General features: G+C 39.1%; 1 protein-coding gene across 1 annotated transcript in view; it reads left to right on the top strand.

The window, feature by feature from the left end:
* LOC139729562 (puromycin-sensitive aminopeptidase-like) overlaps window positions 1-12,618 on the top strand; it is a 38,091-nt gene extending 25,473 nt beyond the window's left edge. The window contains exons 14-16 of the mRNA XM_071640487.1: window positions 658-877; window positions 4,222-4,421; window positions 12,434-12,618. Coding sequence (XP_071496588.1) covers window positions 658-877; window positions 4,222-4,421; window positions 12,434-12,586 — 573 coding nt within the window. The 3' untranslated portion in view covers window positions 12,587-12,618. The remainder of the gene's footprint in view (window positions 1-657; window positions 878-4,221; window positions 4,422-12,433) is intronic.
* Window positions 12,619-13,036: the final 418 nt, after the last annotated feature.

The raw sequence follows: 13,036 nt of genomic DNA, 5'->3' as shown, positions 1-13,036 counted from the left end.
AAAATTCATTGGGAAAGGAGAAATTTGTTTTGCTACATTGTATATTACTGTAAAAGTGGTTTCTTTCGCCATGGTTTTATTTTCGCGCTTTTCGCGCTTTGAGGTTGAACCGCGAATTTAACATCACGCGAAAATGTTTTGAACTCGTCGCTTGTACAGCGCTTTCATTACCGACCGCGAATTTAAACACACGGGAAAAAGCCCGCACCGATGGAAACCGCGAAAGTTTCTGTACATGAAAGAAACCACTTTTACAGTAGATATTTTGTTATATCAGAGCTCTTTATATCGAGTTTCCATCGTAGAAACATGCTCATACATACATATAAAGCAAACAAGCAAACAAATAAAAAAGATGACACTAACACCAACAAAAACACCATCGTAGCAGCACAGAAGTAAAGGTTATGGTTGTATTTACTCTAGTACTGTGAATTTATACAATAATTGAAGTGTCAGCGACAATTTTATTAGTGATTGTTTGGCTTGAAGGGTTGCTAAAAGACAGGTCATTAGGGGCTTACTGTGCTTCCATGCTTATTCGCCTTTCCTACATGTAGAGAAAGATGATCATATGCAATGCACATTTACCCCTCTATGCAATGCACATTTACCCCTCTACGATTCTACACCTCTTCAAATTCCACCAATGTTTAGGCCAAGACTGGGCAGGCAAGCACTGTGGATGTCCTGAAGCTCATCGAGGCCTTTGAGAATGAGACTGACTACACAGTGTGGATGGAGATAGCCACCAACCTGGGCTTAATGGGAGTCCTACTGGCTGAGACGGACTGCAGACCCCACCTCCGAGGGTTCGTCAAACAGCTCTTCACCAAGGTTTACAAGAAGATGGGCTGGGATATGGTGGAAAACGAAAGTAAGGAGTACAACCATTTTTGATCTCTCTTTTTTTTTTTTCTGTTGCCCAGTACCAATGATGTGATACTCAAAGGTCAAGTTCACCTTCATATACATGTGAATTGAGTGAATGGAGTAATATTAGCACAACACATCAGTGAGAATTTGAGGAAAATCATACAATCCGTTCCAAAGTTATGAATTTTGAAGTTACTGCACCAGGGGCGGATCCAGGAATTCTGTAAAGAGGGGGCGCGTTTACAAAATTAAAGGGGGCGCACGCACCCCTCCCCCATTTTTTTCTTTTTATTTCTTTTGTTTCAACAAAAAATAATGGGGGGGGGCGTGCGCCGGTTGCGGTCCTCCCTGGATCCGCCCCTGTGCACAGTCACTATTGGATGAAAAGACTAGTACAGTTTATGTTGTCACATGAGTAGAACGATGTAAGAAAAATACAAAGAGAATTTCACAAATTTTCACTTTATGAAAAAAATGCACATTCCCTCGACTTGTCATTGACCTAATGTAAAGGGCAACATTATTTCCCCTGCCTTTTGAAAGAGGTTAGTCGAGTTCTCATTTATTTGCGAGAAAAGTGAAAATATTATTAAATTGTCTTTATATTTTCTTTATATCTTTTTACAAATGTGACACCACATGCTCATCCAGCGATTGCGGCACTGAAACTTCAAAAATTCATAAATTTTTACAGATTGTCTGATTTTCCTCAAATTTTCACTGATGTGTTCTATTAACATTGTTGCATTCTCTCAATTCACATGTATATATGAAGGTGGACTTGTCTTTTAAATTGACGTATATCAGTGAGTTTGCATTACCAAGACAGGAGGTTAGCGTGGGCTCGGTCCCCTGGGGCCAATAAAAAAATTGTGCCAACCACCAAATTTCCAAAAGAAGATGTTTCTTTGGTGGACAGATCAAGCACTTATGATGAGATTCAGCATGGCTTGTTATGTTCTGTTATTTTGGGCCATTAAAATGTCAAAGTTAATCATTTCAGAGAGAAAACAAAAGTAAAAATTGGGCTCTTCATTATGTTGATGAATTTGCCAACATGAAAGCCAGGATATGTGCAGTATTGTGCACTCCCTTTTTTACCAAACATTTTACCTTACCTTATAAAATGTTAAAAGTGAAAAGTAAAGGTAGCATAGAGAATGAGTGTAAGAGCATAATATGTAATGTAGATAATAATAATACGTGTAGTAATGGTCTTTAGCTGTGAGTTTCTTCAATTTGTCTCCCTCTACAAATGAAATTTGTTACAATCGCAACTACTGATCTGTAAATGAACAAACATGTCGAAACAGATCAGCAGTTGGCGATCTTAACAAATCTCATTTGTAGAGGGAGACACATTGAAGAAACTCGCATCTGAACCTTCACCCCTCTGAATAATATCTTGTTTTCATTATGCCTCCGCCACGAAGTGGTGCCGGAGGCATTATGTTTTCGGGTTGTCCGTCCGTCCGTCCGTCCGTCCTTCCGTCCGTCCGTCCGTCCGTCCGTCCGTCCGTCCTTCCGTCCGTCCGTCCGTCCGTAATAAATTTTGTGGACAGGGTAACTATCAAAACCTTTTAAGGTATCCTAATGAAACTTGGCATGTATGTGTATTAGGGGGTGAAGTTGTGCCTATCAACTTTTGGGTGCACATGGTCAAGGTCAAAGGTCAAAAGGTCAAGGTCAAATACATAAAATTTCACTATTTCCTGCATATCTATGCAATGCCTGAAGATATTTTCTTGAAACTTAGTGTATACATGTATTACCCAATTAAGATTCTCTGGTGAAAGTTGTGGGTCATGAGGTCAAAGGTCAAAGGTCAAAAGGTCAAGTTAAAATATTAAAACTTCGCTTTTTTCTCTGTACCTTGGAAATTGTTCAAGGTATCTTCATGGAACATAGTATATATACATGTACTGACTGGCAGTTATTATCTAGAGAATCTAGGGTTCATAGGGTCAAAGGTCAGGGGTCAAAGGTCAAGTGCAACACTTCAAATTTTTACTATTTCCCTCATACATGTATTTATGTAATGCCAGCAATTTTTTTTTCTTTGCACTTGGTGTATGCATGTATAACCTAGATTATGTGGAAATTTTCTTTTTCTCTTTTTTTTTGGGGGGGGGGATTTGCCTCAAAGGTCAAAAGGTCAAAGATCAAGGGAAAGTGCTGAACTAACTTTTTCCTCCATATCTCAGAAGTTGCTCAAGTTATCTTGAAACTTACTACATATTTATGCATGTTCTGCCTGACAGTGATTATCCTATAAATTTTAGGGTCAAAGGCCAAAAGAAAATGGTAACAGTGTACTTTTCAATACAGAAATTACACTTTTTCTCCATACCTTGAAAATTACAGTATGCATACACTTATGAATGGGTCAAAGTCAAGTTAAAGTCCTTGAATCCCCAAATACATGCTCTCCTATTCATCTAATTAAACGTAGGTAAAGGAAGGTGAACATTCAACACATTTGTGACAAACATGTAATTTCAATATTTTGCCAATATTGTGAAAATGTAATTATACATTGTCCACATGTACTATAGACCTATTAGGAGAATCATGCATTATGGCGGAGGCATAGCAGTCGCCTTAGCGACATTTCTAGTTTAGTAATGGTTTTGTTTACCCATGTAGCCTCTTTAGTGTTAAAATAGCACTGTTCATCCAAGAAGTGTGCCATTATTACCCTAGCATTGACAGGTACAAATTTTTACACCTGGGTCTAGAATAGAAAGACATCCTGGTATAAGCATCTCATTCGGGGATGCAAGCACTTGGCATGACTCAAACTTGGAACCTCTGTATCAAAACTAAGAGTCTTGCTCAATGTACCTGAGTACCTCACCCTGTTCATACCTGTAATATTCATTCTCACTCTTTGCCCAGTTCCTTTACCATTTTTGAGCATGGGTTTTACAATTTCTCTGCAAATTGTCTTGCAGCCCATTTAGAGTCCTCTGAAACACAATGCAACTTTCAGAGATCTTGATGTGCTTACCTCAGACATTTTGACCTCGCAGACATGACACAAAAGACAAGCCTGGAGTGAATCCAGAATGTGTGACCAGAAACTCTAAAACAGGGATCTGTCTAATCCCCTACAGGGTTTCCTCAGTTCTACTGCTCATTTACATTTGACATGTCCTCTGGAGGTCCTCCAGGTAAAGGGGACTCTAAACTGCTTGTAAGAATTTAGCATAAGAAACAGAAATAAGTAAGGAAATAAATGCTTTCACTCACCATTAATAGGACTAGTGTTAAATGTTTGACATTATATCTTCCCTCGTCATATATGTCATGCTTGTTTATCTCTTCATATTATCTGTGTTGCAGGTCACCTCAATGCCTTACTGCGGGCCCTGTCGATACGCGTCATGGGCCGAAACGGGCACGAGCCCACTGTGGAGGAAGCGAGGAGACGCTTCAAGGCCCACCATTCAGGCGGTGACCAGCTGCCCGCTGACCTCAGGAACGCTGTATACTTGATTGTTCTGACACATGGAGATGAAGACACCCTAAATGACATGATAGCAGTGAGTTGTGACTATCATACTGTAAAAACATACATTTTCACCTTATCATTTTCTCACACTATTTTGCAGAAGATGAATGTTGTTTTTTGTCTCGCCCACCGGAGGTGAAGGCGAGACTAAGGGATCCAAATGGCGTCCGTCCGCCGTCTGTCACAAATGTTAAAGTTTACCTGCAAGACTCTCTTATGATGCATAACTTGGCAACTGTTACAGCAATGGCAGCCACACTTGGGTGATAGAAGCACTAGGGGTATCTTCATGTTATGGAGTTGTTAGAGGTCATGTGATGATGTCAAAGGTCATTTGAGGTCATATATCAAAGAGTATGTGCAAGACTCTTTTCTATGTTAAAGTTTACCTGCAAGACTCTCTTTTGACAAATAACTTCACATAAGTTGCTTGGATTACGACCTAACTTCGGTCATAGATGCACTAGGGGTACCTTCATGTTATAGTGCCATCGGAGGTCACAGGATAAGGTCAAAGGTCATTTGAGGTCATACGTTAAAGTTTACTTGCAAGACTCTCTTCTCACACGTAACTCGACACATGTTGCTACAATGGCAATCAAACTTGGGTGATGGATGCACTGGGGGTACCTTCATGTTATGGTGCCGTAAGAGGTCACATGTTAAGGTCAAAGGTCATTTGAGGTCATACGTTAAAGTTTACTTGCAAGACTCTCTTATCCAGGGCTCGACACTAACGGTGGCCCGGTGGCCCAGGGCCACCAAAAACGCGCGTCAGGCCACCAAAATTTCAGAAATGAAGATTTTGGTGGCCCAATCGGGCCACCAAAAAGTTGGATAATTGCCTTTACTTTTGTAGATGGACAGCGGTAACAATCGGCTCTGTAAGATGCTAAAATAAATGTCAGATGTTTGCTTTTTATTTTGGAAATGAATAACGGTAATATTCGACTCCGTATGATACTTAAATAAGTGTCGGATGTTTGATTTTGTGTTCGGAAATGTATAAGGATAACATTCGGCTCCAGAAGATGCTGAAATAAATGTGGAATGTTAGCTTTGACGTTCGGAAATGAATACTAATAATATTCAACTCCGTACGATGAGAAAATAAATGCCGGATGTTTGTTTTTACGTTGGAAAGTAAATAACAATAACATTCAGCTCCAGAAGATGCTAAAGTAAGTGTCAAATGATCCCTTTGATGTTCGGAAATGAATAAACATGATATTCAACTCCATATAGATAGTAAAATAAATACTGAATGTTCACGTTCAGGTGAATGATAAGAATAATGTATCATGTTTGCTTGTATGTTCGAATGTGTATAGCAACAACATTCAGCTCCGGAAGATGCTAAAATAGATGTCGGATATTAATTTTGCTCTGACGTTCGGAAATGAACAACAATAATATTCAACTCCATATAGATAGTAAAATAAATATCGGATGTTCACATTCAGGTTTGAAGTAAATAGCAATAACAGATCAGCTGCGGAAGATGCTAAAATAAATGTCGAATGATCCCTTGCCCTTTGACGTTCGGAAATGAATAACAATGATATTCAACCCCGAATGATGATTAAATAAATGTCGGATGTTTGCTTTTACTTTCGAAAGTAAATAGCAATAACATTCGGCTAGTAAAGGAAGATGCTAAAATAAATGTCAGATGATTGCTTTTACGTTTGGAAGTGAATAGCAGTAATATTCAGGGATCTCGCCAGCGTATATCACCCTTGTCGGTGCCGACAAGCGTGCGGTTTGAAGAAACAATTGCCGACAAGGGTAAAACTTGCCGACAAGGGTAACACCACGCGTGAACTTGCCGACAAGGGTGGCTTGCTTGACGAGCTATGTTTGGACCAATTTCTCGTCTTTTTCAGTCTTTATTATCTGGCTAGAAAAGAAGCTAGATGTTGGAAGGAGCAGCAGTTTACAAGCGCAAAAAGTTATCCACGCAATCACCGCACCGATCACAACAACGCGGCTCAACAGAGCGACGTGCTAGCTGATACACACCACATCACACACTTGCTCACTCACATGCGCTCTGATTTGGGATCCACACACACATGCACAAAGGAGGTTCACCTCCCTAGTTGCACTCAGCCGGCCACTGACAGCCGCCTGCATGTAGAGTACAACGGTACAGTGTATTGTGAGAGGGAGAGAGAGGTCGGAAAGAGAGGGTCGGAGGCCGAAGGAGGCTGAGGAAGGCTGACACGTGCTCGCTTGTTGTCACGCTTGTTGTCGGGTTACGCAAAAACAAACGATATGAAATGCATGCCCCCCTCCGCCAAAGGTTGTATTTTTTTTTTTTTGGCTGCTTTGGTTTGTTTGTTAGTTTGTCTGCCTGTCTGTCTCTCTATTCGCAAAATAAGTCAAAATTTGGGAACAGATTAGGATGAAATTTTCAGGAACAGTTGGTTGGTAAAATGGCGCAAGGAACAGATGATTAAATTTTGATAGTGAGCAGGATTTATAATACCACCGGAATTCACCGCCAGGATCCAGGATTTTTAGACTTTGTTTCGTATATTTGAAAGGATTCGTATCAATTCTTTAGGAAGCTGGCCATCGGCAATGACGCAAAATTAGATGCGTTCAAAGCATTGCCGCAGAGAGAAAATTAACTCGCATCTTTCGTTAAAAAAAAAGAAAAGAAAAAAGAACGTATGATGGAGTAAGCAAATGCAAATTGTTATTTTGGTTTTGGAAGTTTCAGTGGTTTGTTTGTTTGTTTGTTTGTTTTTTAAATCTAAAAAGCCATGCGTTCCATTTTATTCTTTTCAATTTCCATGGATTTGTAAACGTCATTCGTGAATATTCCATTTTCCTTTTCCGGGCCGAAATTTATAGTAATTCTGTCATGATGGTCTTTCAAGTTCAACATACGTCATGCTCCACGTGCTTCTGGCTTGGTTTGTTAAAAGGTGGGTTAGGGGGCCTTCATGGGCAGAAAATAAATGATGATCATTCATCAATGTTCCCAGTTGGTTTACATGCTATGTACACGCTGTTAAAGACCACTGAAGCAAGGTGGCAGTACGGTGTACGCGCGGCATTCCTCTATCTGACACCTGGCTTTCGTGGAAATTTCGTGGAAATTTCCACAAGCCATGATATCAAGTTTTCCCACTGCTTGCGGTCGTGCTTTTTTTTTTATTATTCTTCATTACGAACATCAATTTGTTAAACTAGAAAAGTGTAGATAATTTGCGTTGAGGATGTGTTTCTTTTTTTTTTTTCATTGCAGCATCGGTAACATTTTGTTTTGTTCATCGTCCGTGCATGGCAGGGGTTCATGAAGGAACGATAGGAATGACTGGAGAGAAAATAAACTGAAAGAAGGAAGCATCTTTTGAGCGAGCTGTCTTTGTTTTTCTCTATACACCAGCATCAGTTATCACCACCAAGGTTAATTTTTTTTTTTCGTTACTCCGACAGATTAATGATAAAATGATGCTAGATTCTTTATTCTGAAGGTTCGTTAATCCAAAAATGATTAAGAAAAAATGTCCGTTCATTTCACAACGAAATCAGTTTTGTTATTTCGAACGTTCTGCCAGTGAAATTTCGGAATATTACGTACCAAACGACGGCACAAAACAGCGTGTTTTCGTTCTCTAAGGGTCTGTTATTCCGACAGAAATAGTAATGATAAAATAATAAACTGTAGATTCTTTATTCTGAAGGTTCGTTAACCGAAAATCAAATAAAGAAATATGTCCGTAAAATTCAAAACGAAATCAGTGCGTCATTTCGAACGTTTTGCCAGTGAAATTTTGGAATAAAACGACTACCCAAAAACAGTTGCAGTTTTCTTACTCTGAGGGTTCGTTACTCCAACAGATTAATGATAAAATAATGCCAGATTCCTTATTCTGAAGGTTGGTTAATCAAAAAATGATTAAGACAAAATGTCCGTTCATTTCACAACGAAATCAGTTTTGTTATTTTGAACGTTTCTGTCAGTGAAATTTCGGAATAAAACGACGGCACAAAACAGCGTGTTTTCGTACTCTAAGGGTCTGTTATTCCGACAGAAGTAGTAATGATAAAATAATAAATTGTAGATTCTTTATTCTGAAGGTTCGTTAACCGAAGATTGAATAAAGAAAGATGTCCGTAAAATTCAAAACGAAATCAGTGCGTCATTTCGAACGTTTTGCCAGTGAAATTTGGAATAAAACAATTACTGCCCAAAAACAGTTGCAGTTTTCTTACTCTGAGGGTTCGTTACTACGACAGATTAATGATAAAATAATGCTAGATTCCTTATTCTGAAGGTTCGTTAATCCAAAAATGATTTTTAAAAAAAATGTCCGTTCATTTCACAACGAAATCAGTTTTATTATTTCGAATGTTTATGTCAGTGAAATTCCGGAACAAAACGACGGCCCCAAAACGGTTACAGTTTTCTTTTACTCTGAAGGTTCGTTACTACGAAAGAATAACGATAAAATACTTAAGATTCTTTATTCTGAACGATCGTTAATCGGAAAACGATAAAGAAGAAATGAAAACGGTTACAGTTTTCTTACCCTGAGGGTTCGTTACTCCGAAAGAATAATAGCAAAGTAATACTCTACATTCTTAATTTTGAATGATCGTTAATACAAAATGATAAAGGAGAAAATATTCGTTTATATCCAAACGAAATCAATTTTGTTATTTCGAATGTTCTGCCAGTATAATTTCGGAATACAACAACGGCCCCAAAACGGTGTTTTCTTATTCTGAAGGTTTGTTATTCCGAAACAGTAACGATGATAGATGATAGATTCCTTTCTGAAGGTTCGTTGATCGGAAAATTATAAAGAAAAAAATGCTTGTTAATCTTCGAACGAAATCAGTTTTATTTTGAACATTCATCTGTAGTACCGACCTTTGGTGTTGTTGTTGCTTTCGATTACAAACCTTTGAAGTACAGTTGAACCTCTCGTATCTGGACAAGTCGGGACCGGGGCTCATCCGGATAAGGGATTTGGCCGGATACAGGAGACTCAATGCTTTATACATGTACATACACATACACATGTACTGATGTAGCCCATTGTAGTACCACATGTAGTAATGTGTATACTGCAACTTTTTCATTGTTACATTTGGGGATGTTTGGGGATGTTAAAATGTCGGAAGGTAAGCAATTTGGAGGGAAATTTGATGTAATGTATGTTAATCATGTTGGAAGTAATATGTAATTCATGTGTGTTTGTGTAGGAGTCCTCATGGAGTTGGGAATCCCCCTTTCCTCCCGTAATTATTTTTAAAAAAATTCACGGCGAGATTGCGTCCGTATAATAGAGAGATCCGGATAAAGGGAGGCCGGATAATAGAGGTTCAACTGTACTCAGTAATGAATCGTTTCATTCTATGATTAAACAAACCTTCGGAATAATGACCATCATTACATTTTTGTATGATATCTCTTTGATGTCACGGCCAAACTACCGCAGTATACCCAGAAAGGAAAGTGCAACGATGTCCCGAAAGTTCTCGATCGCTTCTCGCGCATCTGCATGCAGTAAGCCTACCACGTGGTCGAGCAGACGGCGAAAAAGCAACACGGCGCGCGTTGTTGTGATGCAGAGACGGCTAATTATTGCAACAGTGAAACAGGAAAGGTGTAAAAGAATCGGAACCTTCACCATCGGCACCTACTTCTCTTTCATTTATTATTTAGGAACTGCCGCTAACAAAAGTTATGGAGTTTCTGCATTGTTTCTGTGAGAATATGCCCCTCACAACGTTCATTACATCTCCGTGAAAATGTCGCATTTAGTGGCATTTTAGCGGCGATTTAGCTGTGTTGTATTGAGCATTTATAGCGAAGGCTTCCGCCCCAGAACAGCGCGCATAAATGCCGACAAGCGTGAAGAAATTCCTGGCGAGAACCCTGATATTGTGCTCCATACGATGCTAAAATGAATGTCGGATATTTGCTATTACATCTCGAAATGAATAACAGTAACTTTCAGCTGCGTTTGATGGTAAAATATTTAATGTCTGATGTCTGCCTTGACGTTCAAAAATGAAAAACAGTAAAATTCAGCTCCATACAATGCTAAATTGTCAGATAATTCATTTCACTTTCGGAAGTGGACAGCAGTAACATTCGGCTCCGTACGATAATAAAACAAATGTTGGATGTTTGCTTTTTTAATTTTAAAATGAATAACGGTAATATTCTGCTCCGTACGATGCTAAAATGAATAACAGATTATTGCTTTTAGGAACGGTATCAATCGGCTCAGTTAGGTGCTAAAATAAATTGGGGATGTTTGCTTTCACCCGATCGGGCCACCAAAAATAAAAGTTAGTGTCGAGCCCTGTCTTATCACACGTAACTCAGCACATGTTGCTACAATAGCAATCAAACTTGGGTGATGGTAGATGTCTCTTGGGAAGTTGAAGGTAACCACAAGGTCAAAGGTCACAGACAGGGGTCAACAAACTTTTACCCTGAAGGGGCCGGACTTTTTTGGCTATGCTCAGACCGAGGGGGGATGGATTCCGCCCCCCCCCCCCAGATCTCGGCCATCGGTGGTGCAATCCCGATGAAATTTTGCATGCGTAAGACCCACGTCATAATCTACAAGATCATGTCATAAGATTTTTTTAAACAATCAATTTCTAATTTTAATTAATTAATTATGCAAATTAAGCTCAAGATCATATTTTAGCCTAATTAAAAGCATTGAGAGTCTATGTTTTGTCCCCGCCGAACGAGTTCGAGCAGGGGACTTTGAAACGGGCTCCGTACGTGTGTGTGTCTGTGTGTCCGTCCGTCCGTCCGTCTGTGCGTCCGTGTGTGATCAAAATGTTCAGTTTGCTAAAAAGTACTTCTCTGTCATTTATGAGCCAATTTTGATTGTTTGCTTTATATGATAGCACTACATGGGAGCTTTGAAACTTGTACACAGAATTTCAGTTGTGACCTTTGACCTTGACCTTTGACCTATATTGTATTTTGCTTCAAAATGCTACTCCTTCGCCATTTCTAACCCGATTTCGATTCCATTTGCTTTATGTGATGGCACTAGGTGAAGGCTTCAAAACTTCTACATAGAATTTTGACCTTTGACCTTGATTTTTGACCTATATTGTACATTTTGCTACAAAATGCTACTCCTTCGCCATTTCTTACCCGATTTCGATTCTGTTTATTTTATGTGATGGCACTAGGTGAGGGCTTCAAAACTTCTACACAGAATTTTGACCTTTGACTTCTTTGATCTTTGACCTTGATTTTTACCTATATTGTACATTTTGCTACAAAATGCTACTCCTTTGCCATTTCTAACCCGATTTCGATTCCGTTTGCTTTATGTGATGGCACTAGGTGAGGGCTTCAAAACTTCTACACAGAATTTTGACCTTTGACCTTGATTTTTGACCTATATTGTACATTTTGCCACTAAATGCTACTTCCGGCGGGGACATATGTTACGCACTGCGTAATTTCTACTTTTCCTTGTTTGATCTGTAAATCTGTTTTAGCATATTCAACAATTGTACATCACAAAAACTTCCAAAATTCATTTCAATTCTTATGTATTTTATTGTTTTCAGAATTTCTTATGTATTTCTTTGTTTTTCAACTTTTGTTTTTTCTTTGTTTTTTCATTGGAAATTGTCACTGACCACTTTCCTACCATAATTAGCACAAAACTAATCAATGAAAGTGATTAATTGTAAAAATAATCAGGTTTTTATGACTTTCATGACAGAACACTGTTTTCCATAGGAAATGTACACAAAATTGTGCCCGTTTTAGGGCGACATTCCGTTACAAAAATGGGCATGGCTTCGCAAAAGTATGCGCGGACGTCGCAAATTTGACCTCAAAAGTTGCGCGAGACTTGAACAAAGTCAGGAAGCCTCGAGAGGAGGCCTTCTCGCGTTACAGAATTATAGCGCGAAATGTCGAGGGGGGGCGGTTTTCATACATGTTATTGTAGGACACAACTGAAATAAAATCAATTTGAACTTGATCTGCATCTTTCTCAAAGTGTCTCAAACCTTTTTTTTTAACAGTTTTATAAGGAGCAAGATCTTCAGGAGGAGAAGGATCGCATCCAGCGGTCTCTCGGGGCGATCCAAGACCCCGCCCTCATCCGCAAGGTGCTGGAGTTCTCAATGGGGGTGAGTACTGGTACAACGGTGTCTTACTCCACCATTATGACTTGACCTTAATAGGTCTTGGGTCATTCCATCCTCGAAAGGACATCAATCCTCAACTTTCAAGCTTGTGAGCTTAAGCGATCATTCAGCATCCAGCGTCTGTTGTGTGTGGTTCGTCACACACTGTCAATTGTGCTTTAAAAAACTTATAACATTTTCATCTTCTTCTTGAAAAACTCAAGACAAATTTTCACCAAACTTGGCAGGGAGCTTCCCTAGTGGATAAAATCTCAATTGTTCAAATGGGTACCATGAATATGGCTCCCAAAATGCTCCAAATTAAGGAATCTTTAATAAAATCTTCTTTTCTTGAATAGACCTTTCACATTTTTATCTTCTTCTTGAAAATACATCGTCAAATTTGTCACCAAACTTAGCGTCTTAACAGAATAGTATATTCATAAAAATGGGCATCATCTTACATACCCCTGAGGACCCCAGAACGTGTTAACCCGT

Source organism: Diadema antillarum, unplaced genomic scaffold, assembly GCF_040938485.1.
Source record: "Diadema antillarum isolate AM-2024a unplaced genomic scaffold, OU_Dant_1.0 seq00000246_RagTag, whole genome shotgun sequence".
Classification (NCBI taxonomy): Eukaryota; Metazoa; Echinodermata; class Echinoidea; order Diadematoida; family Diadematidae; genus Diadema; species Diadema antillarum.
This window is presented reverse-complemented; position numbering and strand designations above follow the sequence as displayed.